The sequence below is a fragment of the Scyliorhinus torazame genome, chromosome 13 (assembly GCF_047496885.1).
Source record: "Scyliorhinus torazame isolate Kashiwa2021f chromosome 13, sScyTor2.1, whole genome shotgun sequence".
NCBI lineage: Eukaryota > Metazoa > Chordata > Chondrichthyes > Carcharhiniformes > Scyliorhinidae > Scyliorhinus > Scyliorhinus torazame.
In genome coordinates, this window is record NC_092719.1 from 52,486,167 (window position 1) to 52,512,175 (window position 26,009).

General features: G+C 43.1%; 1 protein-coding gene across 5 annotated transcripts in view; it reads left to right on the plus strand.

Moving 5' to 3' along the window:
• The window catches only part of celsr1a (cadherin EGF LAG seven-pass G-type receptor 1a), a 432,565-nt gene that overhangs the window by 234,192 nt on the left and 172,364 nt on the right, over window positions 1–26,009 (plus strand). For all 5 annotated transcript variants that reach the window (XM_072471478.1, XM_072471479.1, XM_072471481.1 and 2 more), the window contains exons 5-6: window positions 14,359–14,474; window positions 24,146–24,234. In XM_072471478.1, the coding sequence (XP_072327579.1) occupies window positions 14,359–14,474; window positions 24,146–24,234 (205 nt within the window). The remainder of the gene's footprint in view (window positions 1–14,358; window positions 14,475–24,145; window positions 24,235–26,009) is intronic.

Here is a 26,009-nt window from a genome sequence, read left to right on the forward strand (position 1 = left end):
TATACGACCCACGTTCCACCGGATGCTTCCCTTTTTTGGGGATTGGTGTGACTACTGCCTGCGTCAACACCTTTGCCTGCAGTAAAGTAAAGATACACCATAGGACCCCGCAGCGCAGGAGGAGTCCATTTGTTCCATCAAGTCTGCACCGATTCTCTGAAAGAGCTCCCTACTTAGACCCACTACCCCGTCCTATCCCCGTAACCCCATCTAACCTGGACACCAAGGAGCAATTTTATCATTGGCCAATCCACCTAACCTGCATATATTTGGACTGTGGGAAGAAACCGGAGCACGTGGAGGAAACCCACACAGACATGGGAAGAATGTACAAACTCCACACGGACAGTCACCCAAGCCGGAATTAAACACGGGTCCCTGGCGCTGTGAGGCAGCCGTGCTAATCACTGTGCCACGATGCCGCCCAAATTTTCCAGCTAATAATCCCTCAAACCATTCTGCGGGCAGCTGTGTTTGGAAGTACACCTTCCTGCACATATTCTGGCCACGCAACCCTTATCCAGCCATTGTTGACCGCCATCTGAGAGATTAATGTGAACAAGCTCAAAATAGGATTATGGCCAGTGGGCCTGCGAGAGTGGCCTCCTCTCTGAGCAGTCTGTCGTGGCTCTTACTCCAAGAAGGATGGAACCCCAATTGTAACAGACACTTGATGTCTCTGCCAATCAGAAGAATGTTTATGCTCTTTGGAAGCACAGAAATATTAGGCAGTGTTAAGAATGTTCTGAGAGAGCCTCTAAACCAAAAATGTCCCATCGGTATCGAAAACGGCCCACTATTCCATGAGCAGCACCAACATGATCTTTCCCCGATTCTAACTAATCCAGGGCCAAGCAAACTGCTTCATTTTCCTGACCTCCTTTGCTCCCAATGACCCTTTCTTCCTGCAGGCACTAAAGAATCTGGATACACAGTGAATTCATAAACTAGGTGTAGGAATAAATAGCCTTGTAAAGTATTTACATATAAACTGACCTCAGAAAATATCATTGTACTCTTGTACAATGGCTTCATAGAATAATGCTTCAATGTACACATATAATTATCAATATTATAGAAGTGTGCATCCTTGAGACCCCAACAAAAATTGTTGAAAAGAATTAGCAAGTGTGCCTGTGACATCCCAATATGTGTGGTTGGTGGAGAAGTTATCCAGCTGGCAGAGGGAGCAGAAAAAATAGGCGCTTGATTATAATTTGCAGTGTTGTACATCACAAAGCACATAGGAAAACCTCTGCTATGTGACTCTGATTGTTGATTACATGTTCGTTTACTTTCACTCTGTTGATACTGGTATTTGGAAATCAGGGGATTGTAACCTGTAGTTAACACATGGTGACTATGCTGAGATGTTCTTGCAAAAAGCTGATTTGTTCTTTTTTACATTGACTTTGTATTCCAATCAATCTGTGTTCCCCATGTTCATTGGTTGGCTTGGTTTTAAATTATGTGCCTTGGCATTTTTCCAGCGAGTTATAAAATAGACTGGATATCGGAGAATGCCTCTCATTTTTCCACAAAGGATCCTTTGGCTCTACCTTGCCCGAGTGTTGCTTCATGCATGTTAATGAACTGAGGCGGCTCTTTACATAATGGACAGCATGCTAAATTCCGAACACACATTTGTTTAATCTTGTCCAAGCCCTGGTACACTTAACAAAATCTATTGGTGTCGTCATGGAAACAGTGCTTGGTACCCCAGAGATTCAAGGAAAGAATTAAAATTTATTGCCAGCTTGTATCTTTGGGAATGACAAGAAATCCAGGTAAATATTGAGATTTGATTTAATGAAACAAAAACCACTTTTGGAAAAATAAACAGAAGTTTTCTGACATAATCATTTGGGCAAGTTGTCAGGTTTGCAACGAGGTATTCAGTCACTCTCTGTGCCTTCTGTTTGTCGTCTCAGCGGTCAGCACTTTCTTTTTATGCAAGTCGTATTCTCCTCGCACTTGAAATTGGAACAGACAGACAGAGATATGTCTGCAGTCCTTAAACTACCAAAATGTGAACAGAGTTTTAAAAATCCGGCAAGTTCTGCCGTTTTCATAATTGTATTTCTCGGTCTTTATTCTGCGAATGAAATGTGAAATCTTTCTAGAGATGAAAATATATTGTATGTACATGTTTTTAAAGTTTATGATAAACTCTTAGGATTAACAGCCCCTTTCATACCATTCCATAACTTGCCAATGGTATTAATGATTTGGCAGGTTTTCCTAGTTATAACTAATTCAGGGCAGCACGGTAGTTAGTGGTCAGCACGGTTGCCTCATGGCGCCGAGGTCCCAGGTTCGATCCCGGCTCTGGGTCACTGTCCGTATGGAGTTTGCACATTCTCCCCGTGTTTGCGTGGGTTTCACCCCCACAACCCAAAGATGTGCAGGGTAGGTGGATTGGCCACGCTAAATTGCCTCTTAATTGGAAAAATAAATTGGGTCTTCTAAATTTATTTTTTAAAAGTTATAACTAATTCAGTACTTTGTAAGAAATCATTTGCCATGTTAAAAAGCAAATTGTTGTAAGAAAGTATGTGCTATCAGGTGTTTACTATTGTCCAGGAAACTGACAGCTGAGTTGTCTTTTTAGCAGTTTTAAAATGTAATTATAGCTCAAGTACTGTGTTTGCACATTAATTAAGGCCTTCCCAAGAATGTTGCAGTACTTTTAGATGACTAATTGCTGCATGTACTGTGTACAAAGCAATCTGTATAGCATGCGATTCCCCCAACATAGCAGTGAAATCTCAAATAATCTTTGCCTCCATGTTAACAAATACATTTCCCCTCTCCAGTTTTACAGTTCCAACCACCCCCCTCCCCCAGTGCTGTAACTCTCTCTCACAATTTCAATTCAGGCTTTTCCATCTGATTTTAAAATTAAAATTAAGACACAGAGCGAGAAGAATGAAATCAGGAGCCAGGGTTGAAGTTCGTGTTGCGATGTGCCATTTAAGTAAAACGACACTGGAGGAATGAGGGAGCATTGAAGCGGTAGTTGGCAGGAACATGCTTATGTAGTGTTGTTGCTGGATGCAATGGTAATTGGTATCCATCACCACATTTCATAGGAAACTATGCTCTTGGGCTGAAATCATCTTGGATGAAATCTGAGCACAAACGTGACTGGTTTAATAAATAACTTCCCCCAAGCTCGTTGAACCCCCAACCATAACACTATCAACATCCTGGGGATTACCATTGACCAGAAATTGAAATGGACCAGCTATATAAATACAATGGCTACCAGAGCAAGTCAAAGGCTAGGAATCCGAGGTGAATAACTCACCTCCTGTCCATCATCTACAAGGCACAAGTCAGGAGTGTGATGGAATACTCTCCACTTGCTTGGAAGAAGGCAGCTCGAACAACACTCCAGTTCAACACCACCCAGGAGAAAGCATCCCGCTTGATCAGCACCACTTCCACAAACATTCAATCCCTCCACACCAACGAACAGTGGCAGCGCGTGTACTATCTACAAGATGCATTGCAGAGACTCACCAAGGTTTCTTAGGCAGCACCTTCCAAACCTACGGCCACTATCATCTAGAAGGGCAAGAGCAGCAAATCCCTGGGGACATCACTACCTGGAGGTTTCCCCTCCAATTCACTCACCATCCTGACATGGAAATATATTGTTGTTCCTTCACTGTTGCTGGGTCAAAATCCTGGAATTCCTCCCTAACTGCATTGGGGATGTACCTACATTTAAGGGGACTGCAGCAGTTCAAAAAGGCAACTCATCACCCCCTTCTGATGGGCAACTACGATTGGCAATAAATGCTGGTCTAGCCAGCGATGCCCACATTAAAATTCTCATCTTATACATGAGTATAAGCAATCATAAACAGCCTTTACATAGCATGCAGAAAGCCAAATTTAGGCGATCTAGGCCTTATGACTTTGGAAAGCGTTGTGCCTCGTGAAGAAAGGAAAGAAATTCATCTTCACCATCACCCCCTTATTTTTCCTTCCCTATCGGGTCAAAAACTTTGACTGCACTTTCGGGTTGTGCTTGCGATATATCCTAGTGCTTATTATGTTTACACTAAGATCCAGTGCATTAATCCAGCCTCTGTATTTGCTCTGTTATATTGGCCCAGCATAATGATGGCAAAACTCTCAACATTTTCTGCCATTATTCCTCTGAAATTGTCAACCACTACTGCACATATGTAGTTAAAAACGGAACGTTGTTGTCAGTGTTTCTAAATATCCCCAGAGGGTGTGCTGCTGAGGTCCTTCCATTAATTGGAAACCATTGAACTGACCAGAACTTTCATTCTTTTGCTCTTGGTCTCACTATAAAAATATTTCAAATGTAGAAAATAGGAGCAGGAGTAGGCCATTCAGCCCTTTGAACCTGCTCAGCCGTTCAATATGATCATGATCATGACTGATCCTTGATCTTCATGCCCATATTCCCCTTTCTCCCAAACCCCTTGATGCCATCTCATTCCTGAATACATTCAGTGACTTGGCCTCCACAGCCTTCTATGGTAGAGAATTCTACAAGTCCACTACCCTTTGAGTGAAGAAATCTTCTCTCATTTCAGTCCTAAATGGTCTCCTCTGTATCCTGAGACTGTGTACCCTGGTTCTAGATTGCCCAACCAGGGAATACATAGAATCATAGAAAAGTAACAGCACAGAAGAAGGCCATTAGGCATATAGTCTGTCCAGCCTTTCTAGAATTTTATGCGTTCCAATCAGATTTCCTCTCATCCATCTAAACTCTAGTGAATACAGGCACAGTCAAACCTATCTCCCCTCAAAGGACAGTCTCTCCAACCCGTTATCAGCCTAGTGAACCTCAGCTGTACTCCCTCCATAGCAAGTATATCCTTTTTTAGGTAGTGAGACCAAAACTGCATGCAATACTCCAAGTATGGTCTCACCAAGGGATAAAAGTTTCCCACCTACAGTTGTGGACAGGGCCCTCAAACGTGTGTGGTCCATCTCCCATGACATTACCCTCGCCCCCTCCACTCCCTCCCAGAACAAGGATAGAGTCCCCCTCATTCTCACATTTCATCCCACCAGCCTCCATATGCAAAGCATAATCCTCCATATGCAAAGCATAATCCTCCGCCATTTTTGCCAACTCCAGCATGATGCCACCACCAAACACATCTTCCCTTCACTCCCTCTGTCAGCATTCTGCAGAGACCGTTCCCTCCGAGACAATTTAGTCCACTCCTCCACCATATCCAGTACCTCTCCCATCACCCATGGTACCTTCCCATGTAATCACAGAAGGTGTAACACCTGCCCATTTACCTCTTCCATGCTTAACATCCCAGGCCCAAAACACTCATTCCAGGTTGAGCAGCGTTTCACTTGCATCTCTTCCAATTTGGTCTACTGCATTCGCTGCTCCCAATGTGGTCTCCTCTATATCGGAGAGACCAAACATAGACTGGGTGATCGCTTTGCTGAGCATCTTCGGTCTGTGCGCATTCAGGACCCTGATCTTCTATTGCTTGCCATTTTAACAAAAGACCCTGCTCCCATGCCCACATGTCTGTTCTTGGCCTGCTGCAATGTTCCAGTGAAGCTCAACGCAAACTGGAGGAACAAACATCTCATCTTCCGGTTAGGCCTTCCGGCCTGAACATCGAATTCAACAACTTCAGATGATCAGCTCTATCCCACCTCGACCCATTTGTTTTCATTTCATTTTAACTGTCTTTTACCATTTCTTTCTTTCTTAATATATATTTAATACCCCCCCCCCCCAATCTTATCTACCTTTCCCCTCTTTGCTTCCCCCTTCCCCTCCCCCACATCTACAGTTCATCCTCTGATGTTAGTTTCCTGCTGTTTGACCTTTCACATCTTTTGTTCTCTCTGGGGACTGCCATTAGCACTCTTTCCCCTTGGTTTCTATGGCCATTAACAGTCGGTTTCCCTGGGTTTCTGTGGCTATGAATCACCTTTCATTCTCACTCCATAGTATAAATATTTCCCACTTTTTCTGTCTGTTAGATTATCCTAGAATTTACAGTGCAGAAGGAGGCCATTCAGCCCATCGAGTTTGCACCAGCTCTTGCAAAGAGCACCCTACCCAGGGTGAACACCTCCACCCTATCCCCACAACCCAGTAACCCCACCCAACACTATGGTCAATTTTGGACACTAAGGGCAATTTATCATGGCCAAGCCACCTAACCTGCATATCTTTGGACTGTGGGAGGAAACCGGAGCACCCAGAGGAAACCCACGCACACACGGGGAGGATGTACAGACTCCGCACAGACAGAGACCCAAGCCGGAATCGAACCTGGGACCCTGGAGCTGTGAAGCAATTGTGCTATCCACAATGCTACCGTGAGCTTTGACAAAGAGTCATCGGACTCGAAACGGTAACTCTTTTCTCTCTCTACCGATGCTGCCAGACTTGCTGAGATTTTCCAGCATTTTCTCTGTGGTCTCACCAAGGCCTTGTTTAATTCAGTACGACATCCCTACTTCTGAACCCAAATCCTCTTGCAGTGAAGAACAACATATCATTTGCATTCCTAATTGCTTTCTCCACTTGCCTCTCCACTTTCATTGACTGGTGCCCAAGGACACACAGATCCCTTTCAACATCCACATTTCCCAATATATGACTATTTAAATAATACTTTTCCGTTCTGTTTTTCACATCAAAATGTATGACATCACATTTAGCCGCATTGTTCTGCATCTGCCATGTGTTCACCCACTCACTCAACTTGTCTAAATACCTTGAAGCCTCCTTGCAACTCACAATTCCGCCCAGTTTTATATCATTAGCAAACTTGGAAATGTTAAATTTGGTTCCCTCGTGAAGAGCTGGGGCCTAAGCAATGATCCCTGCAGTATCCCACTGCAGTAAGTCACTGCCTGTCACTTGGAAAAAGACTCATTTATGCCCACTCTCTGTCTCCTGTCTGTCAACCAATTCTCGATCCATGCTAATTGTAGGATCTCTTATTTTATCTTCTAATGAGAGTCGATAGTCCGCTTTTATCTTCTAATGAGAGTCGATAGTCCGATTGATTGGAGGTATCAAAAATACAACTTTATTGCTAACTATTCACCTGAATACACTTGAATAAGAACTGAATCAAAACTTAGAAACAAAATATCAAGCAATATATTCAAGGGTCAAACACGTGGCAAAAAAAAACTTAAACATAAAAGCATAAAGAAATCACTTGAAACACGAACAAACGGATAGACGATTCAGGAACAAATGACTATCTTTTCACAGTCATAGCCTTTTGAATAATTCAATTCTCTAGCGATGCACTCAATCAGTACCTAAAGACATCAATAAATCAATAATCTATCAATATCCCCTATCCCATGTGCTTTAATTTTGCCCATTAACCTCTTATGGGGCACCTTATCAAAAGCCTTCTGAAAGTCCAAATATACCACATCCACTGGTTCTCTCTTATCTATTCTACTAGTTACATCCTCAAAAAATGCCTGTAGACTTGGTAAGTGTGATTTGCCTTTCATAAACCCATGCTGGCTTTGTCTAATCCCGTTGATGCTTTCCAAATGTTCTGTTATCACGTCTTTTATGATAGACTCTAGCGTCTTTCCCACTACTGATGTCAGGCGAACCAGTCTATCATTCTCCTGTTTTTCTCTCTCTCCCTTTTTAAATTGTGGAGTTACATTTGCCACCCTCCAATCTGGAGGAACTGCTGCAGAGTCCATAGAATTTTGGAAGATGACCACCAATGCATCCAATATCTCCAGGGCCACCTCCTTTAATACTCCGGCCATTATGACTTGTCAGCCTTTCACCCCATTAATTTCCCCAGCACCATTTTCGTACTGATACTGATTTCCTTCGATTCCGCCCACTCATTAGACCATTGTTTCACAAACATTTCTGGGGGTTATTTGTGCACTCTTTTGTGAAGATTGAACCAAAGTATGTGTTAAATTCTTCTACCATTTCTTTGTTCCCCATTATAATTTCAGTGGTTTCTGAGTGTAAGGGACCTATATTTGTCTTTACTAATCTTTTTCTCTTCACATATTTATAGAAGTTTTTACAGTCAGCTTCTCTGTTCTCTGCAATTTTACTCTCTCACTCAATATTCCCCCTTTTGATCAAATTATTTGTCCTCTTTCTGCTGAATTTTAAAATGCTCCCAATCCTCCAGCATGCTGCTTTTTCTGGTCATTTATATGTTTCCTCTTTGGATTTAATACCATCCCTAATTTATTTTGTAAGCCATCTTTCCTCTTTTATTGTTGCGCCACGCAGGAACGAATAATTGTTGTAATTCATGCACACATTCTTTAAATATGAACCATTGCCTATCCACCGTCAACCCCTTTAGTAAGGTTCCACAATCTATCTTTGCTAATTTGTGCCTCATACCCAAACCGTTACACATTATTGAACAAGGTGTAACTGGGTTTTTAACAGCGTACGACATTCATAATTAGTGTTCAGCAATGTCACGAGCCGGGAAGAATAATTTTATGTTCTCCATTATCAGAAATCTACAGATTTTTAGAATATTTTTGAATACATATTTTTTGTAATCTGTTAGCTTCCACCCTACTTGCATGCCTTAATCATTTATTTTGCTAGTTGTAAAATTCATAAATGTAAAGTGAAGGAATTTGAGGTTTTTTACTGCCTGCTTTCCTGTCTGAGAATATATCAATGTGATTGGCTCCTTAACCCTGCAAGAGATCCTCTCACAGTGTCAGAAACAAACTGACGTCAGGAAAGGGGAAAACCATGCTGAAGAAGCTGCTTGCTCTTTGTGGGAAGTTTACTTCTAGGTCCGTGGCAAGCACCTTTGCTTCAATGTTGACCATAGAATTTCAGCCATTGTGTTCCTCCAGTGGAAAGTCATGATCACTCAAATCTGTATTGTTAGCTGCACGTGGCTGACTCCTTTTTATACTTCTGCCTTGACATGGATGGCCACTTTATTACAACCTGCCCGGATCCTATTGACTGAAAACAATTGGTTCCCCCATGGTCCTTGGGAAATATGATATCCCCCAATAGGTTTGTGATGCAGAACAAGGCCGGCAGCGCGGGTTCAATTCCCGTACCAGCTGAAAATTCTGAATTCTTCCTCCATGTATCCGAACAGGTGCCGGAATGTGGCGGCTAGGGGCTTTTCACAGTAACTTCACTGCAGTGTTAATGTAAGCCTACTTGTGACAATAAAGATTATTATTATTATAAGGGGGAACGAGGCAATCATTAGCAATGCAGCTGTATAAATAAAGCTGGCTAGTGTGGTACCGGCTAGAGAGGGAACCAATAGTGAACTACTGGTATGGTGTAGATATTGTTGTAAGTAAAGTTACTTTCTGTTTGACTCTACAAACGCGTGCTGGATTCTTTGTGGCCCTCACAAAGGCCACACGGGTGGTCGGCACGGTGGTGCAGTGATTAGTACTGCTGCTTCACGGCGCTGAGGACCTGGGTTCGATCCCTGCCCTGGGTCACTGCCTGTGTGGAGTTTGTCACATTCTCCCTGTGTCTGCGTGGGTCTCACCCCCACAAACCATAATGAAAAAAGGAAAAAAACAGAAGTCACACAGGCATTCTTTTTTCCGAACGTCTGTTGCCATCATTACATTGTAATTGAATATTGTAGATAATATTGTGTGCTGAAAATGACTTCTTGATCAGCATCAGAATTCATACTGGTGTGAAACCTGCCACAGAGCTAATCTATTTAAAATTAACGGGTTGATCCCTTTTCTGTTTCACTTCTACATAAAACAGGAGAAGGCCGTTCGGCCCATTGAACCTGCTCCGCCGTTGAATGAGATCATGGCTGATCACCTACCTCAATGCCACTTTCCTGCACTGCCCCACATCCCTTGAAACCATTAATATCCAGAAATCTATCTCTTTCTTTCTTGAACATGCTTAGTGTTTCCACAGCCCTTTGGGGTAGAGAATTCCAAAGATTCACCAGCCTCTGAGTGAAGAAATTCCTCCTCATCACAGTCTTAAATAGACTTCTTCTGATTCTTAGACTGTGTGGTCATGTTCTAGACTTACTAGCAAGGGAAAATATCCTGCCCACATTTATCCTGTCGCCACGCTTTAAGAATTTTGTATGTTTCGATGAAATCACCTCTCATTCTTCAAACTGCCACAGAATACAGATCCAGTGTCCTCGATCTTTCTTCACAAGACAATCCCACCATTCCAGGGATTAGTCTGGTGAACCTCTTCTGTGGCAAGTATATTCTTCTTAAAGTAATGCGATTAAAACTGTACACAATGCAGTCTTACCAAGGCTCTATAGGATTACAGGAAGACATCTTGACTCCTGTATTCTCATCCCCTCGTGATGAAGGCCAACATGAAGGGTTCTGGGGATAAGGTGGGAAAGTGCAGTTGAGGATCATATCAGATCAGCCATGATCTCAGTGAATGGTAAAGCTGACTCGATGAGCCAAGTGACTTAACTTCTGCTCCCACATCTTATGGTCTAATGTACCATTTGCCTTCCTCCTAAAGAATTAGTTTCTTGGTGAAGGGCTTCCAGAATTCTACATTGAGTGTCGTGTTAGTACCCTGTTGAGTACCTACTTTTCTGTCAGCATGTCGTGTATGCCATTCCCCCAGTGTTTGTACTGTCAACTAATTTTCCCTCCGTGTCACCAGATGTGGCCAACTTGGCAAGTTATGCACATTTAATATATTTGTAATACTTTGAGCAGATAATATTCATGTTTTCCTCCAGCTATGTTGGTGTTATTTTTAAGGCTTTAAAACTATTTCATCACCTTTTCAATGAAATAAGCCTCTGGAGCTTAAGTGTTACTTGGTCCCCACTAGAAATTGATTAGTGGCACAAAATGAAGGATATATTATTAAGAAAAATACTTAGATCCCCTTAAGGGACAAAACCACACGCAGTATCAGACTCTCAGCGGTGGTAATGAAAATAAAGCTTCATGTGTCATTCTCCGTATTTTCTTTTGTTGATTTAAAGATTAGCCAGATTTTTTTTTGTGCCGTCTGTTGGTTATATGCCTTTTGAGGTTAGCATCAATGGGTTTGTTTCGATTTTCAGAATGTGTCATCTAATGGATTTCTAATGAGTAAGCTGGTTTTCGGCTAGGGCGATTCTGGCCATATTTATCTTGTGGTTCACTGAGACCAAACCACCTGTTAGAGTTCAAGGAGAACAGTAGAAAGAGTTTGATTTGTAAACTGTAGTCTGACTTCTGGGTTGAAGGAGGTGGGTTCTTTATACATGATGTGGAGAAGCAGGAACAGTAGTGTATTTGTTAAGGAAATGCTAACCAGATGAATCATTGTCCTAATCCAGGACTAAATCATCTTCGAATGGTCATGAAATGAAATTCCATGAATAATGAACTGCTCACCCTTTCTGTATCATTCTGTGACTCTACTTTCCAACATCCACCAGACACAAAATTCTGCTCCTCTGGTGGATCGATGTGAAAAATACGCTGTTCAGCGTGGACCAGAGCCAGACAAACCAAGAAAATTCCTGATTCAAACCCCTTTCCTCAGCCAGTTTGGTCGCTCGGACAGAGGTAGAGACATTCCAAGTGGCTCCTGTGCCTCTGGGCTAGGGAGGGAGAAAATCAGACACCTCATCACTGACGAGTAATTGCAGGGCTGACTGAACCTGTTGCAGCTGAAAGCTTCATTTGTTAACATTATGGAGAAGCACTGCAAGCCCCCTAAGGCTGGACAAGCGATGAAGACGACCAGTAAGAATGCACTGACAGGTGCATCTGAAGCGAGTGTATCTTGCAGACTGCAAATGGGGTTTCTGTAACTTAAGAGAGGGCTTTACTTCGTAAAGCTTTATTTTCACTTCCACCCCCAGGAGTCTGATACCGTGTGGGTTGTGCCCCTTCACGGGATCTAAGTATCAGTTTTAACAATAAGCCCTTCATTTTGTGCCGCTAATCGATTTCTAGTGGGGCCAAGTAGATAGATTAACCCTTCAGCACTCTAGGCTTATTTAATTTAAAGACAGTGCAGTGGTTTTAAAGCCTTAAAAGCTCTCTGCCAATGCAGGTTGAATAGATTTGATGTATTAGTGACCAGTTTAAAGCAGAGATCCATGGTGTGTCTTGCGTGAGTTGCAGAGACCCCTTGGTCGATTCCCTGTTTAACTTGGATACAAACCACCCCTTGTTTTCCTGTCTGATGGTAGAGTACATTTGCAAGTCCAGCAGTGTGCACATTAACTTGCAAGCAGCAGATTGTTTTCAGCCTGAACATGAGTTATCCACAATGATCAAACATGTTTATCATTTCTCAGACACTTATGACTGATTGTCATTTTAACAGGCTTATTCAGAATGTCTTTAGAGCAAGTCTCATTTAACATGGGTGGCGTGGACAAGCTGGGCCGAAGGGCCTGTTTCCGTGCTGTAAACATTTGTGACTCTAACATTAAAATATAAAATGCCTAGTTGCAGATGCGTCCCTGATGAGATTGCTTTCCCTCCCCCATTAAATTTTAGAACGTTGATAATGTTTGTGGATCAGCCTTGGTTGACATTGCTTATGAATAATTCCATTGTTGGACTATTGGTATCTGATGTCTTCTGGATTCCTCTCATCTTAACTACAATCGTGATTTAATAACACAACTTATCACACCGCTAACTGGGGTCAAAATATATATTTTACTTTATGGGCCACATATATTGGCAGCAATATTATCTGTCACTTAACAAAACTTGCTTAGGATGCAAGTGACTTTGATATTTTGTGTCAAAAGCTTTCCCTTGCATTATCAGTTTTTCTTCATTTCCTTCAATGGATTTGCAACGTTTTAATTAGAATTCAAGTAATTTATTTATTTGTTTGTTTGTTCTTCTCTTCTTCCTCATTGGTTATAAAGTGTAGGGCAGCACGGTGGCACAGTGTTTAGCATTGCTGCCTCATGGCATTGAGGTCCCAGGTTCGATCCCAGCCCTGGGCCTCCGTGTGGAGTTTGCATATGCTCCCCATGTTTGCATGGGTTTCACCCCCACAATCCAAAGATGTGCAGCGTTGGCCACACTAAATTGCCCCTTAATTGGAAAAACTGAATTGGGTACTCTAAATTTATATATTTTAAAAAATAGATATAAAGTATATTTTTCTCCTTGTTAACTGGTTATATGGGATTTTCTGCTTGGACACTCTTCCATGTAACAAAGGCGCATGTTTCATGGCCCCCATCTCCTGACCCCATGAACTTTACAGGATCAATGGTGGCAGTCACAGGCATCTGAGACTCTCTGTGATTGTAAGGACACATCAGTGGCATCCATCCCAAACTATCAGTTGGAATGCTGGAAAGGCACCGTTCTACTCCCAACGTTGGCAAGCTGGCCTAACAAGCTGTGAAGAAAATAGCCCTTCTGGATCATCTGTGCTCAGTGGAAGAATTACACCTCTATGGGTGGATTGATATCCAGTCCACCATTTTAAACATTCACTCCATCCACCACCGACGCACGGTGGCAGAAATGTGCACCATATACAAGAGGCACGCACTGTAGCAAATCACTAAGGCGCCTTCGACAACAGTTTCAAAACAGCGACCTCTATCACTGAGAAAGATGAGGGCAGTAGGTGCGCTGAAACACCACCATTTGCAGGTTTACCTCCCAAGCCAAATAGCCTTCTGACTTGGAACTATTTCACCCATCCTCTGTCGTCACTCAGTCAGCACCCTGGAGCCCCCCAGCAGCACTCTGGCTCTCAGCTTGAGTTCTGACGGGGCGAATGGAGGCTGAAGGGGTGTAGTTTCCAAGGGGGCTGAAACAAGCATGTACATGCCTCTGTTAATCTGCAGATTGGATGGAAGATCTACCCAGGAAGCTGAATTAGGACCAGTGCAAATTAGGTGGAATCATTATATTACTGTAATCTGCTCCAAGTTTGCAGTGAATTTATGAACTGGATGCCTATCCAAATTTACCTATAATGAACGCATGGATTAAAATTTTCCTCCCAGATCCTACTCCAGGATGGACTGTTAAAGGGCAGCACGGTGGCGCAGTGGATTAGCCCTGCTGCCTCACGTCGCCGAGATCCCAGATTCGATCCCGGCTCTGGGTCACTGTCCACGTGGAGCTTGCACATTCTTTCGCCCCCACAACCCAAACATGTGCAGGGTAGGTGGATTGGCCACGCTAAATTGCCCCTCAATTGGAAAAAATGGACTGGGTACTCTAAATTTAAAAAAAAAAAGGATGGACTGAGACAGAACATGCTGTTGTAAGAATACAACAGGATTGGTTTCCTTACAGCAACTCCGACATGCCTTGTTAATTAATTATTTTCTTTCTCATTTTCTCTTTCTAATGCAGGTTTGCCACAAAGGAGAGAAATGCCTTGCTACTTTACAACGGACGTTTTAATGAGAAACATGACTTTATTGCCCTGGAGATCATTGAAGAACAAATCCAACTAACGTTCTCAGCAGGTAAGGCAGCAATTATCATCTATTTTGAATGTGAAATGCATTATTGGGTATACCTGTTAGCCATGGTGAACACCGATTAGCAGCGGACGCATCTCAAACTTGATGTCCTTTAGACAATAGGAAATTATTGCTGGATTCAATCAATACCATGTGCGCTTGGTAGGGGATGAGCTACTGTGGGATAGCAGCCAAGGAGGGTAGCTTTGCATAGCTTTCCCAAACACTGCTGTTTAGGTCTTAAACCAGCCAACTGGCCAGAAAAATTATATATATTTTTTTTCAAACACACGAGCTTTGACAGTGTGCGATCTGGACCTGGATTTTTTTTTAAAAAAGGTACATCTCTGAATCACTATTTGAAGCATCTGTCCACCAAATAATTGCACATCCATTAGAGAAGGAAAGCAGACTTTGAAGATCTGTAATCGATAATTATCTCTGCAGCATGTACATTGGATTTTACAACTCCTGCATTGAAATATTTGAAAGCACGGGGGGGGGGGGGGGGGCGACTTGTAAAATAAATTGGGTTGACTTCCCACCCTACCTCAACTGATCTAGGCCTATTGAAGCCCTTCGGTAGGCAATCAGTTCCACCTTCTGCCTCTGTTATTTTATATGCGTAGAGGAAAGCAGAAACAAGGTGTGTAGCCTGACAGGGTGGAGGGGTGTACCTCCTTTGGCGGATGCTCTCTTGTGCCCATTGGAGGGCAGCTCTCCCCTTTTAACGTTCTTCTCTTCACCTCCCCCACCCCCCCCAACCCACACCTGGTCTCTCAAGCCCTACCTCCCTCCCTCCCTGCTGGGGTCTAACAGCCAGGCCCATCTAAAATCCCAGACTTATCTTTAAGTCCGGGCTCCATCACTCCTTCTTCTAGGTGCCTGTTTGTAGTCCCACCGCTCAATCCTGCTTCTGGGTAGAGACTACAGAGGTGTCAACCAATGGGATATGCGGGCAGCTCATTCGGGTGGCATTTACTCCCAGAAGGGGTGGAAATCCCACTCCGAATCAATTAAGACTGCTCCCAGCATGATGTTGGCACCCTGTAAAATGCCTTAAGCATTGCTGTACTTTGACAAAAGCTAACATGGATAAGAATTGCATGCAGACCTAGCATATGGAGGACCACATGTTGATCATTTTGAGAGCCTGATAACAGATATGCTATGTGTAGACGAGGATCCATTAGTGCTTTGATTTGTACCAATTGTTACAATCTAAGAAATCTTTACCAGCTGCTTTCATTTAATTTCCCAACTTGTAAGGTTTTCATAGCTGATAGGCGATTGTATCCATATTTTTAATATTGTTTTGGTCCATTTCTACAGAAGTGCAATGCTTCATCGTTTCCTTAATTGGAAGTTCTTAAATACAAGCCAAGTCTGAAAATCTGCCCGTTTCTCAGATGTTTAAGCAGGCTGAGAGTTTAACTTGTTAATGGGGCCCCCATGAGGTTTACGTTTCAGAGTTGCACGACACACAAACAAAAGACTGAGTTTTTGTCCATTTGCAGCCAGGTTTGATTCTGAGAGGGACAAGATGTGAAATACAATGGCCCAGATTTTCCACCTCCAACATGGGCGGGCACCTTTGTGTGTGTGTGTGTGCGTGTGGGATGGGAACATTTGGAGAGCCTTTGAATTTTAATGGCTGTCCAAATTCTCCTTTCCTGCCCGTGATGCTGCCCGCTGGTATTGGGGCCAGAAAATCCCACCCACTATCTCTGTGCACAGAACAATATTCCTGGGTTCATAGAATTTCTGCAGCTCAGAACATCCCACCTCCCATGAAACCTGTAAGCAGAAAATAGTGTGGGTAAAAGAAATAATGTTCAATAATGAAAGAAGCTTGTTAGCCAAATGAAGGCAGAAATACTAATTCACACGCTGACTATCTAGAATAATATCTCAGAGCGTTTTACAGGAAACCGAACAAATTGGGAGAGGATCCAAAAGCATGATTAAAGGTATATAGATTTAATGAGCTTTTGAAAGAAATTAGAGAAATAAAGTTCCTCTTTTTTTAAGAGGAGGTGTAGGAGAAGGTGTACGACAGAAGAAAGATCAGCCTCCAATACAAAGCAGTAGGAGTGGGTGAGAAATAGAACAACAAAGAACAAAGAAAAGTACAGCACAGGAACAGGCCCTTCGGCCCTCCAAGCCCGTGCCGACCATGCTGCCCGACTAAACTACAATCTTCTACACTTCCTGGGTCCGTATCCCTCTATTCCCATCCTATTCATGTATTTGTCAAGATGCCCCTTAAATGTCACTATCGTCCCTGCTTCCACCACCTCCTCCGGTAGCGAGTTCCAGGCACCCACTACCCTCTGCGTAAAAAAACTTGCCTCGTACATCTACTCTAAACCTTGCCCCTCTCACCTTAAACCTATGCCCCCTAGTAATTGACCCATCTACCCTGGGGAAAAGCCTCTGACTATCCACTCTGTCTATGCCCCTCGTAATTTTGTAGACCTCTATCAGGTCTCCCCTCAACCTCCTTCGTTCCAGTGAGAACAAACCGTGTTTATTCAACCGCTCCTCATAGCTAATGCCCTCCATACCAGGCAACATTCTGGTAAATCTCTTCTGCACCCTCTCTAAAGCCTCCACATCCTTCTGGTAGTGTGGCGACCAGAATTGAACACTATACACTATACTCCCAAGTGTGGCCTAACTAAGGTTCAATACAGCTGCAACATGACTTGCCAATTCTTATACTCAATGCCCCGGCCAATGAAGGCAAGCATGCCCTATGCCTTCTTGACTACCTTCTCCACCTGTGTTGCCCCTTTCAGTGACCTGTGGACCTGTACTCCTAGATCTCTTTGACTTTCAATACTCTTGAGGGTTCTACCATTCACCGTATATTCCCTACCTGCATTAGACCTTCCAAAATGCATTACCTCACATTTGTCCAGATTAAACTCCATCTGCCATCTCTCCGCCCAAGTCTCCAAACAATCTAAATCCTGCTGTATCCTCCGACAGTCCTCATCGCTATCCGCAATTCCACCAACCTTTGTGTCGTCTGCAAACTTACTAATCAGACCAGTTACATTTTCCTCCAAATCATTTATATATACTACAAAGAGCAAAGGCCCCAGCACTGATCCCTGAAATGTTAGGTGGAAGAGCATTGTCCTTCACCTGGTGAAATTCTTGTGTTGGGGAGGGCTGGGTTGACAAATCAGTGCCTGGCTCTCAGCCTTTAATTAGGACAGTAAGTTAGAAACATGGCATTTTCTAACAATTAGCTGCATTAGTAATACAATATGAAAAATCAACATCTTTTCACCATTGCGTTTAGTGATGCACTTTGTGTTAAAATCACTTCCCTTTGGGCAGCATGGTGGCGCAGTGGTTAGCACTGCTGCCTCATGACGCCGAGGACCCGGGTCACTGTCCATGTGTAGTTTGCACATTCTCCCCGTGTTCGCGTGGGTCACATCCCCACAACCCAAAAAGATGTGCAGGGTAGGTGGATTGGCCACGCTAAATGATAGGATAGTGCTTAGAGGCTGGTTTAGCACAGGGCTAAATCGCTGGCTTTGAAAGCAGACTAAGGCAGGCGAGCAGCATGGTTCAATTCCCGTACCAGCCTCCCCGAACAGGCGCCGGAATGTGGCGACTAGGGGCTTTTCACAGTAACTTCATTTGAAGCCTACTTGTGACAATAAGCAATTTTCATTTCATTTTCAAATTTCCCCTTTGGGTACTTTAAATTTACAATAAAAATAAATGAATCACTTCCGTTTAACTTCACCTTCTTTCACTGATTAACATATATACACATTCCTTCGAGGTTGATTTAATATCCATTAAACATCCACAAAAGATGTATTTTCAACTTTTTTTTTAAAAGTCCAATTAAGGGGCAATTTAGCATGGCCAATCTACCTATCCTGCACATCTTTGGGTTGTGGAGGTGAGACCCACGCAGACACTGGGAGAATGTGCAGACCCCACATGGACAGTGACCCGGGATTGGACCTGGGTCCTCGGCGCTGTGAAGAAGCAGTACTAATCACTGCGACACTGTGTTGTCCCTCTATTTTCATGTCTTAATCAAATGGGATTCATGTTTATTTTGTTCTTTGGAGGCCTTTTGAGATTACATGGAATAGTTTAAAACAGAATTGTACGTTTCTAGAGCTTAAACTTTGTACAGAAGCAAGGACGCTGTCAAGCTTATATGTGTTGAGATTGCACCACGTTACGTGACGTCCTCTTGGTAATACACGATGAAGTGGTTATCAATGATTTGAATTAAGAGGGCGGTACCCCCACAAACCCAAAGGTGTGCAGGGTAGGTGGATTGGGCATGCTAAATTGCCCCTTAATTGAATTTTTCTTTTAAAATTACCAAATCAGTGATTTGAGTTTCTAAAGATATTGTTCTCCGTTATTGTGTTGCTGCTATTATTGAACTCCTGTTGTTAACTTTATTGCATGGCGTGTGTCACCTTTGGTGAGCACAGCTTGTAGAGTTGAGTACAGTCCTGTGGTGCTCCTCACTTGTGCTGGCTTTGTTTTGGAAGCAATTTATTCAAAGGATTAGCTTGAATTATTACAGCATGATCATCAGTCTTATCATTACATAGAATTACATAGAATTACATAGAATTACATAGAACATACAGTGCAGAAGGAGGCCATTCGGCCCATCGAGTCTGCACCGACCCACATTAATCCCTCACTTCCACCTTATCCCCGCAACCCAATAACCCCTCCCAACCCTTATGGACACTATGGGTAATTTATCATGGCCAATCCACCTAACCTGCACGTCTTTGGACTGTGGGAGGAAACCGGAGCACCCGGAGGAAACCCACGCGGACACGGGGAGAACGTGCAAACTCCGCACAGACAGTGCCCCAGCGGGGAATTGAACCTGGGACCCTGGCGCTGTGAAGCCACAGTGCTAATCACTTGTGCTACCGTGCTGCCCAAATTGTATGGGACAGATAGTATTCTACCAACCCTAACTTTAAAACAAAATGCATTTTGAGTTCAAATAATCTGAATAAAGTTATAGTGGATGGAAAATGATAAAGTAAAGTAAAGTACGCTTATTGTCACAAGTAGGCTTCAAATGAAGTTACTTGTGAAAAGCCCCTAGTCGCCACATTCCGGCGCCTGTTCAGGGAGGCTGGTACGGGAATGAACCGTGCTGCTGGCCTGCCTTGGTCTGCTTTCAAAGCCAGCGATTTAGCCCAGTGTGCTAAAACAGCCCCTGATAGTTGCAAGCTCTGAATAAAGTTCAACCTCATACTATTTTTGTGCGACAGCTGTCAATTGAAGAACATTGCAAGAGAAAGCAGATTCCAACAGAATTCTTCTTGCAGCCCGATTCACATTGGAAATGCAATGGCACTTTTTCAAACAAATTTCTTTGCTGAGGTGTTTGCGATTCTCCAGTCGCCAGATGCTGGGTCCTAATTATATATTATCATGTTGGATATTACAACAGGCTGCACTGACAGGATTCTAAACATTCCAGCAGTACTGCGGATTTATATCACTCAAACATCAAAGAAAATGTTACTGCGGCACCTCGTACACCGTTTTATGATCTGCGCAAACAGAGCACTGGACTGATTATTATAGGTGTTTTTTTTTAGTTCATTTATAAGTGCCCAGCCTGTTGAGGGACGTGAACCAGATGGCACTGCAGAATAGAAGGCCAGACAGTGAGATTTTCTTTGTTACATACTTCAGATTATTCTTTCAGCTTCTTTCAAGATTTGACATTTAAGCGTAATCGTGATGGACTTTGTTGCCATGTGTAACTGAAAGTCTGATCTGGCATATATTACATTCCAAAGATTGACTGTCAGAAGCACTGCAGCTCTGCAGGCTTCATTTGAGTTGATGCTCTGATGTTTTTCAGTTGGCACAATTCATTTAGTTTCAGTGGGACGTGACAATCTGGGACAAGTGGACATTGATTGGTGTCAAAATTTGTTCTTTCACAATTAAAATAGTTCAACTGCAATGTATGTTGAAGCTGAATTGAAGGGGAGATTCCATTTGGAGTGTCCATGTGTGTGGGTGTGCACGCTTTCCCCCTTTTCATACATCCCAATGTTTTTACAATTTAGTAGGTTGCCTGATTTTCCGGGTCCTCACCCCAGTTATTTGTTACAGCCTGGCTCTAGGTACATTCCCATTAACAAGTGTAACATGTTTAATGGTAATTAAAATTGTGGCAGTAAAATCAGTTGTTTAAGTTTACAGGGTTAGTGAGCACTCCCAAAATATTCAACCTAATGTAAATTTGCAGGAAAATCACTATAGTGAGAAAGTCCAACCCTGCATCCAGCCTTTCAAATACCTTGCAAATATTTGTCTTTATAAATGCTTGTTCAGTTTTGCTCTTTCAAGAAAAACACAAAAAAACAGTTCCTTTGTGTTAAGGTTCACAGTCCACAAAGTATAGGCTTAGCGGTTGGTTTTACTTTGTCCAGCTGTTACTGATGCAGTAAACATGTGCACCGAGATCCTGCAGACTGGTTGACAAACTCATTTATGTCCCAACTACCCGACTACAACACACAGATATCCCAGACAACAACTTAAACTTCATTATGTCGTAGAAAGACAGCATGGTAATATCCCAAATACAAACTTAAACCACAGTTATATATCCGGCCATGGTGATAGTCCAGATACCCACGCAAACAACGGGAGAATGTGCAAACTGCACACGGACAGTCACCCGGGGCTGGGATCGAACCTGGGTCCGCAGCGCTGCGAGGCAGCTGTGCTAACCACTGTGCTACCTTGCCACCCCAGAAGGTACAGGATTTGAAAGGACTGTACAATTGAAAGTTTCTGCAGCCCTGCTAGAATGATCTTTTCATTAATTAAAACAATTCTCCAGAAATGAAATATCTGGTGCTACTGAGAACACAAAGTTTTAGGAGATGCAAACTTACAAAAATTCCAAAAATGGAAATTAGGGTGTAATTTCAGTAAAATTAAGTAAAACTAACTTTATTTACAATTTTTAAAATATTCACTGATGGGATGTGAGCATCGTTGGCTGGGCCAGCATTTATTGTCCATCCCTAATTGCCCTTGAAATGAATGGCTTGCTAGGTTATTTCAGAGCCCATGTAGACTAGACCAGGTAAATGGCAGATTTCCTTCCCTCAAGGACATCCGTGAACCAGATGGGTTTTATGACTATCGACAATAGTTTCATGGTCGTCATTAGACTTTTAATCCAGATTTCTGTTGAATTCAAATTTCACCATTTGCTGTGGTGGGATTCAAAATAGGGCCCCCAGAGCAATGCCCTTGGTCTCTGGATTAGTAGTCCAGTGAAAATACTACATTTGGAAAGCAATATACTGCCACATTCATTATAGATTGTAAGGAACTGAGAGTGAATTAAGTCGTGTTAGAAATCTTGGGTGGGGGAGTTAACAACAGACCTTTCATCAAAAGATTTTGGCTGGGACTTTGCAGGTGCAAATGGCGACGCGGGCGCAAACTCCTGCGAGAGGCCAAAATCCAGAATCTTGCTGGTGATATCACAGTACACGATTGTCCCTGCCATTCCCTCATTAAAGGAGGAACCTCATTTAAATACATTTCCATATCATTAGCATGTTTTGCAGCCTGATTGTTGCCTCCCACATTGGGATCTTCTCCACAGTGTAAGTCATGGGGAAAATCTATTTTATTCTGGGGTTTAAAGAAAAATTATTATTTGGAATGTATTGTGTGGAGACTGGTTACTTTAAAAGAGAAATTCAAGGAGAGCACGGTGGCGCAGTGGTAGCACTGCCGTCTCATGGCGCCAAGGTCCCAGGTTCGATCCCGGCTCTGGGTCACTGGCCGTGTGGAGTTTGCACATTCTACCCATGTTTGCATGGGTTTCGCCCCCACAACCCAAAGATGTGCAGGGTAGGTGGATTGAACACGCTAAATTGCCCCTTAAATTGGAAAAAATGAATTGGGTACTCTAAATTTATTTTAAAAAAGAGAAATTCAAACTTCCAGTTAACAGCTGAAAGAATGACGTGTCAAGATTTCACATTTTAAAACTTTTACTGCAACAAATAGTAAGAAAAACAGCATTGACTGATCACTACTTTCTTTTTATAGACAGCTTATACTTTAAACGGTAGAAGGAGATTCCTCATTATAACTTTTAGCACAACCAAAAATCCAAGCTATGGTTAGATACTACATTGTCCCTTAAGTGGACACTTCAACTGGGCGGCCACTGCAGAAAGAGTACGAGTAGGGGGTCAAGAAACAGGGAGCAGAGTGGGTGCCCCCCCCCCCCCCCCCCCCCCCCCGCCCCGCCAAATACCCGAGGAGCCCAGTGATAGTAGCCGCGCTCCAAAAATGATGCCAAATGAGGCAACACTTCGGCCTAACCAAAATGTCCACCTTGGCCCCAATCTGCAACAACCATAGGTTCATTCCTGCAATAATGGATACCACTTTCAAAAGATGGAGACAGGACGAGAGGACTCTGGTGTATATGTACATGGACGATAGAGTAGGGACCATGGGGGAACTCATGGAGGGAGAGGTTACAGAGTGGTAGCACTGCAGTCTCACGGTGCCGAGGTCCCAGGTTAGATCCCGGCTCTGGTCACTGTCCGTGTGGAGTTTACACATTCTCCCTGTGTTTGCGTGGGTTTCGCCCCCACAACCCAAAAGATGTGCAAGGTAGGTAAATTGAACACGCTAAATTGCCCCTTAATTGGAAAAATGAATTGGGTACTCTAAATTTTTTTTTTTTTTAAAGAAAAAAATGAAGAAGTTACAGATACCAGAAGGGAACGACCTGAACTACATTCAAGTCAAACCCCCCACCCCCCTCCCCCAGCTTCCTTTAAATCCTCCTAAACTCGGTCTTCAATCTGAGCATGCTGCATTCTGCGAGGTAAACAATAGAGCCAGCATTTTGTCGGCTTCAGCATAGGATTGGTAGCCTTTATCTACTGCTCTCTGCCTCTCGGGTGGCTGCAGACCACATCAAATAAAAACTGCTCTGTCTGTGATATTGCTGGCTTTGTAAGGAAACCTGTAACCTCAACTCAAAAAATAGCTTCTTCTGCCCTCTTCCCCATGGCAACGTGAAACACATTAGACTTGTATCCAGGTATAAATGCTAATTAACTGTATTTGATCCACAACCCCTCTTGTATAGGTATAGGTTACAGGACATCTGTTCTTTCTGGAACATTGGGAGACTAGGTTTACTCATCCCAGGGTCTACTCATGGTATAGTCAGAGACTGCTGTTCCTGCCTCCAAGTATAAATATCTTGGCCCTTCTCTTCATTAAGACAATCTAAACCTTCCTTTGACCTCTAGACTTGCCGTTGGGCAGACTGCAGAGCAGGTCACATGACCATCTTCAATTACCCTAAATTTAAATGGGCAGCACGGTGGTTAGCACAGTTGCTTCACAGCAGCAGGTTCCAGGTTCGATTCCCGGCTTGAGTCACTGTCTGTGAATTGTCTGCAGGAATGTAAGCGGCAATTTCACCTGTATAATCCAGGACATAGAAGAGAAGGCCACAAAAACTGGGAACTTTCAGGTCAACAAATAATTATTTTAAAAGTTTTGCAATTCTCATGTGACACTGGTTTGATTTATGTTCATGTTGCTCTCCTAACCGAATCAACAATGTTTAACAGGAGAGTCTACCACCACAGTGGCCCCCTTCATACCAGGAGGAGTGAGCGATGGGCAGTGGCACTCTGTCCAGGTGCGGTACTACAATAAGGTAGGTGAAGGATTAAATTGCAGAATACAAAACTGGCAGAAATAGTAAAATATGTGTCCAAGGGTGTACACGTAATTGAATGTCTGACCATATTGTGAAGTGATGTCCTTTATATTATACAATGCTATTTGACCTGGGAGTTTGGAAAGCTTGCACCTCAGTTGTTGGCTTCAGTTATTCATTTTCCTTGGACTTTGGGGAAGAGTCTATGATTGTACAAATTGAACATGTTGTGCTGAACAGACCCGCCTTGATGCTCCTTTTCATTCCACTTGCTCTTTTTATTCTGGCGTAAATGTATTGTGCAACTCGCAATCATCCGCTGTGTCTTGTGACATGCAGGATGTCCAATCTGCGGCTCGTAGTCCCTTTTGTGTTTAGTACCGAGAACACAGCATGTTTGTTTACTGTCTTCTGAGAAATGCGGTCAGCTTACAGCCTGTAGAATAAGCAGCAGTAGAATTAACTAGTGATTTTTCTTAATTCTTTGAGATTGGCCTCATCGTTAATTTCCCTCCAATTTGCTTTCCTACCTCTCCTGAGGATAATGACTCATGCTGGAGACCTGCTGTCCACAAATCCATTCCTCATGTGTGATTCTCAGAGCAAGTGAAAACAGACTGTTTGACCATATCCGTTGTCGCTGCTGAGGCCTTGGAATCTGTCTGCATTTCTATCCACTTCTAGCTCATAAACCACCTGCAGCCAAAGGAATGAGAAACAACACTGGCCTGTATCCAAAGTAGCTCTGTGAAGGCTGCCAGAACATGTGAAAGAGCAGTCCGAGCTGAGACTGGCTTTAATATCCTCACAACAGCATGGCTGAGATTTCAAACCTAATTGATGTGAGGGACAATAATGTATCTGAGTAGCCATCGTGCAGCGAGCCGATAAGCCCAATGACCTGCTTCTGTGTGCCTTAACCTAAGTGTAGTCTGTGCATATGGTCATTGGCACAACCTTGGTCAAACCTTGTGTTTGCCAACATTTTAAAAATACATTTTGAGTACCTAATTCTTTTTTCCCCCCCCAATTAAGGGGCAATTTAACATGGCCAATTCACCTACCCTGCACATCTCTTTGGGTTGTGTGGGTGACACCCACACAGACACGGGGAGAATGTGAAAAGTCCATATAGACAGTGATCCAGGGCAGGGATTGAACCCGGATGCTCAGCACCATAAGCAGCAGTACTAACCACTGCGGCACCGTGCTGCCAATGCAGAAATCCTTTCGTGCTTGTATTTATTTCGCAACAAGGTAGATGAGTTGACTGAACAAATAAGAGGTGAACCTGACCGATCTAATTGCCATTCTGCAGAAGTGGTTGCGGGGTGATCAAGGCTAGGAACTGAACATTCAAGGGTATTTGACATTTAAGAAGGACAGGCAAAGAAGGAAAGGAGATGGGGTAGCAGTGCTGTTAATAAAGGATTAGATCAGGTATATTAGCGAGAGAGGACCATCGATTAGAAGATCAAGATTTCGAATCCGTTTGGGTGGAGTTAAGAAGCAGCAAGGGCAGCAAACATTGGTGGGTGTTGTTCTTATGCCACCAAACAGTAGTGGTAATGTATGGCATGGTGCAAATCAGGAAATCAGAGGTGCATGTAACAAGGATAATATAGTTATCATGGGGGATTTCAGGCTACATATAGACTGGATAAACCTAATTAGCACTAATGCTGTGAAGGGCAAATTGGTTTTCTGGAATAGTGCATTGAGGAACCAAATAGAAAATGGGCTATTTTAGATCTGGCATTATGCAATGAAAA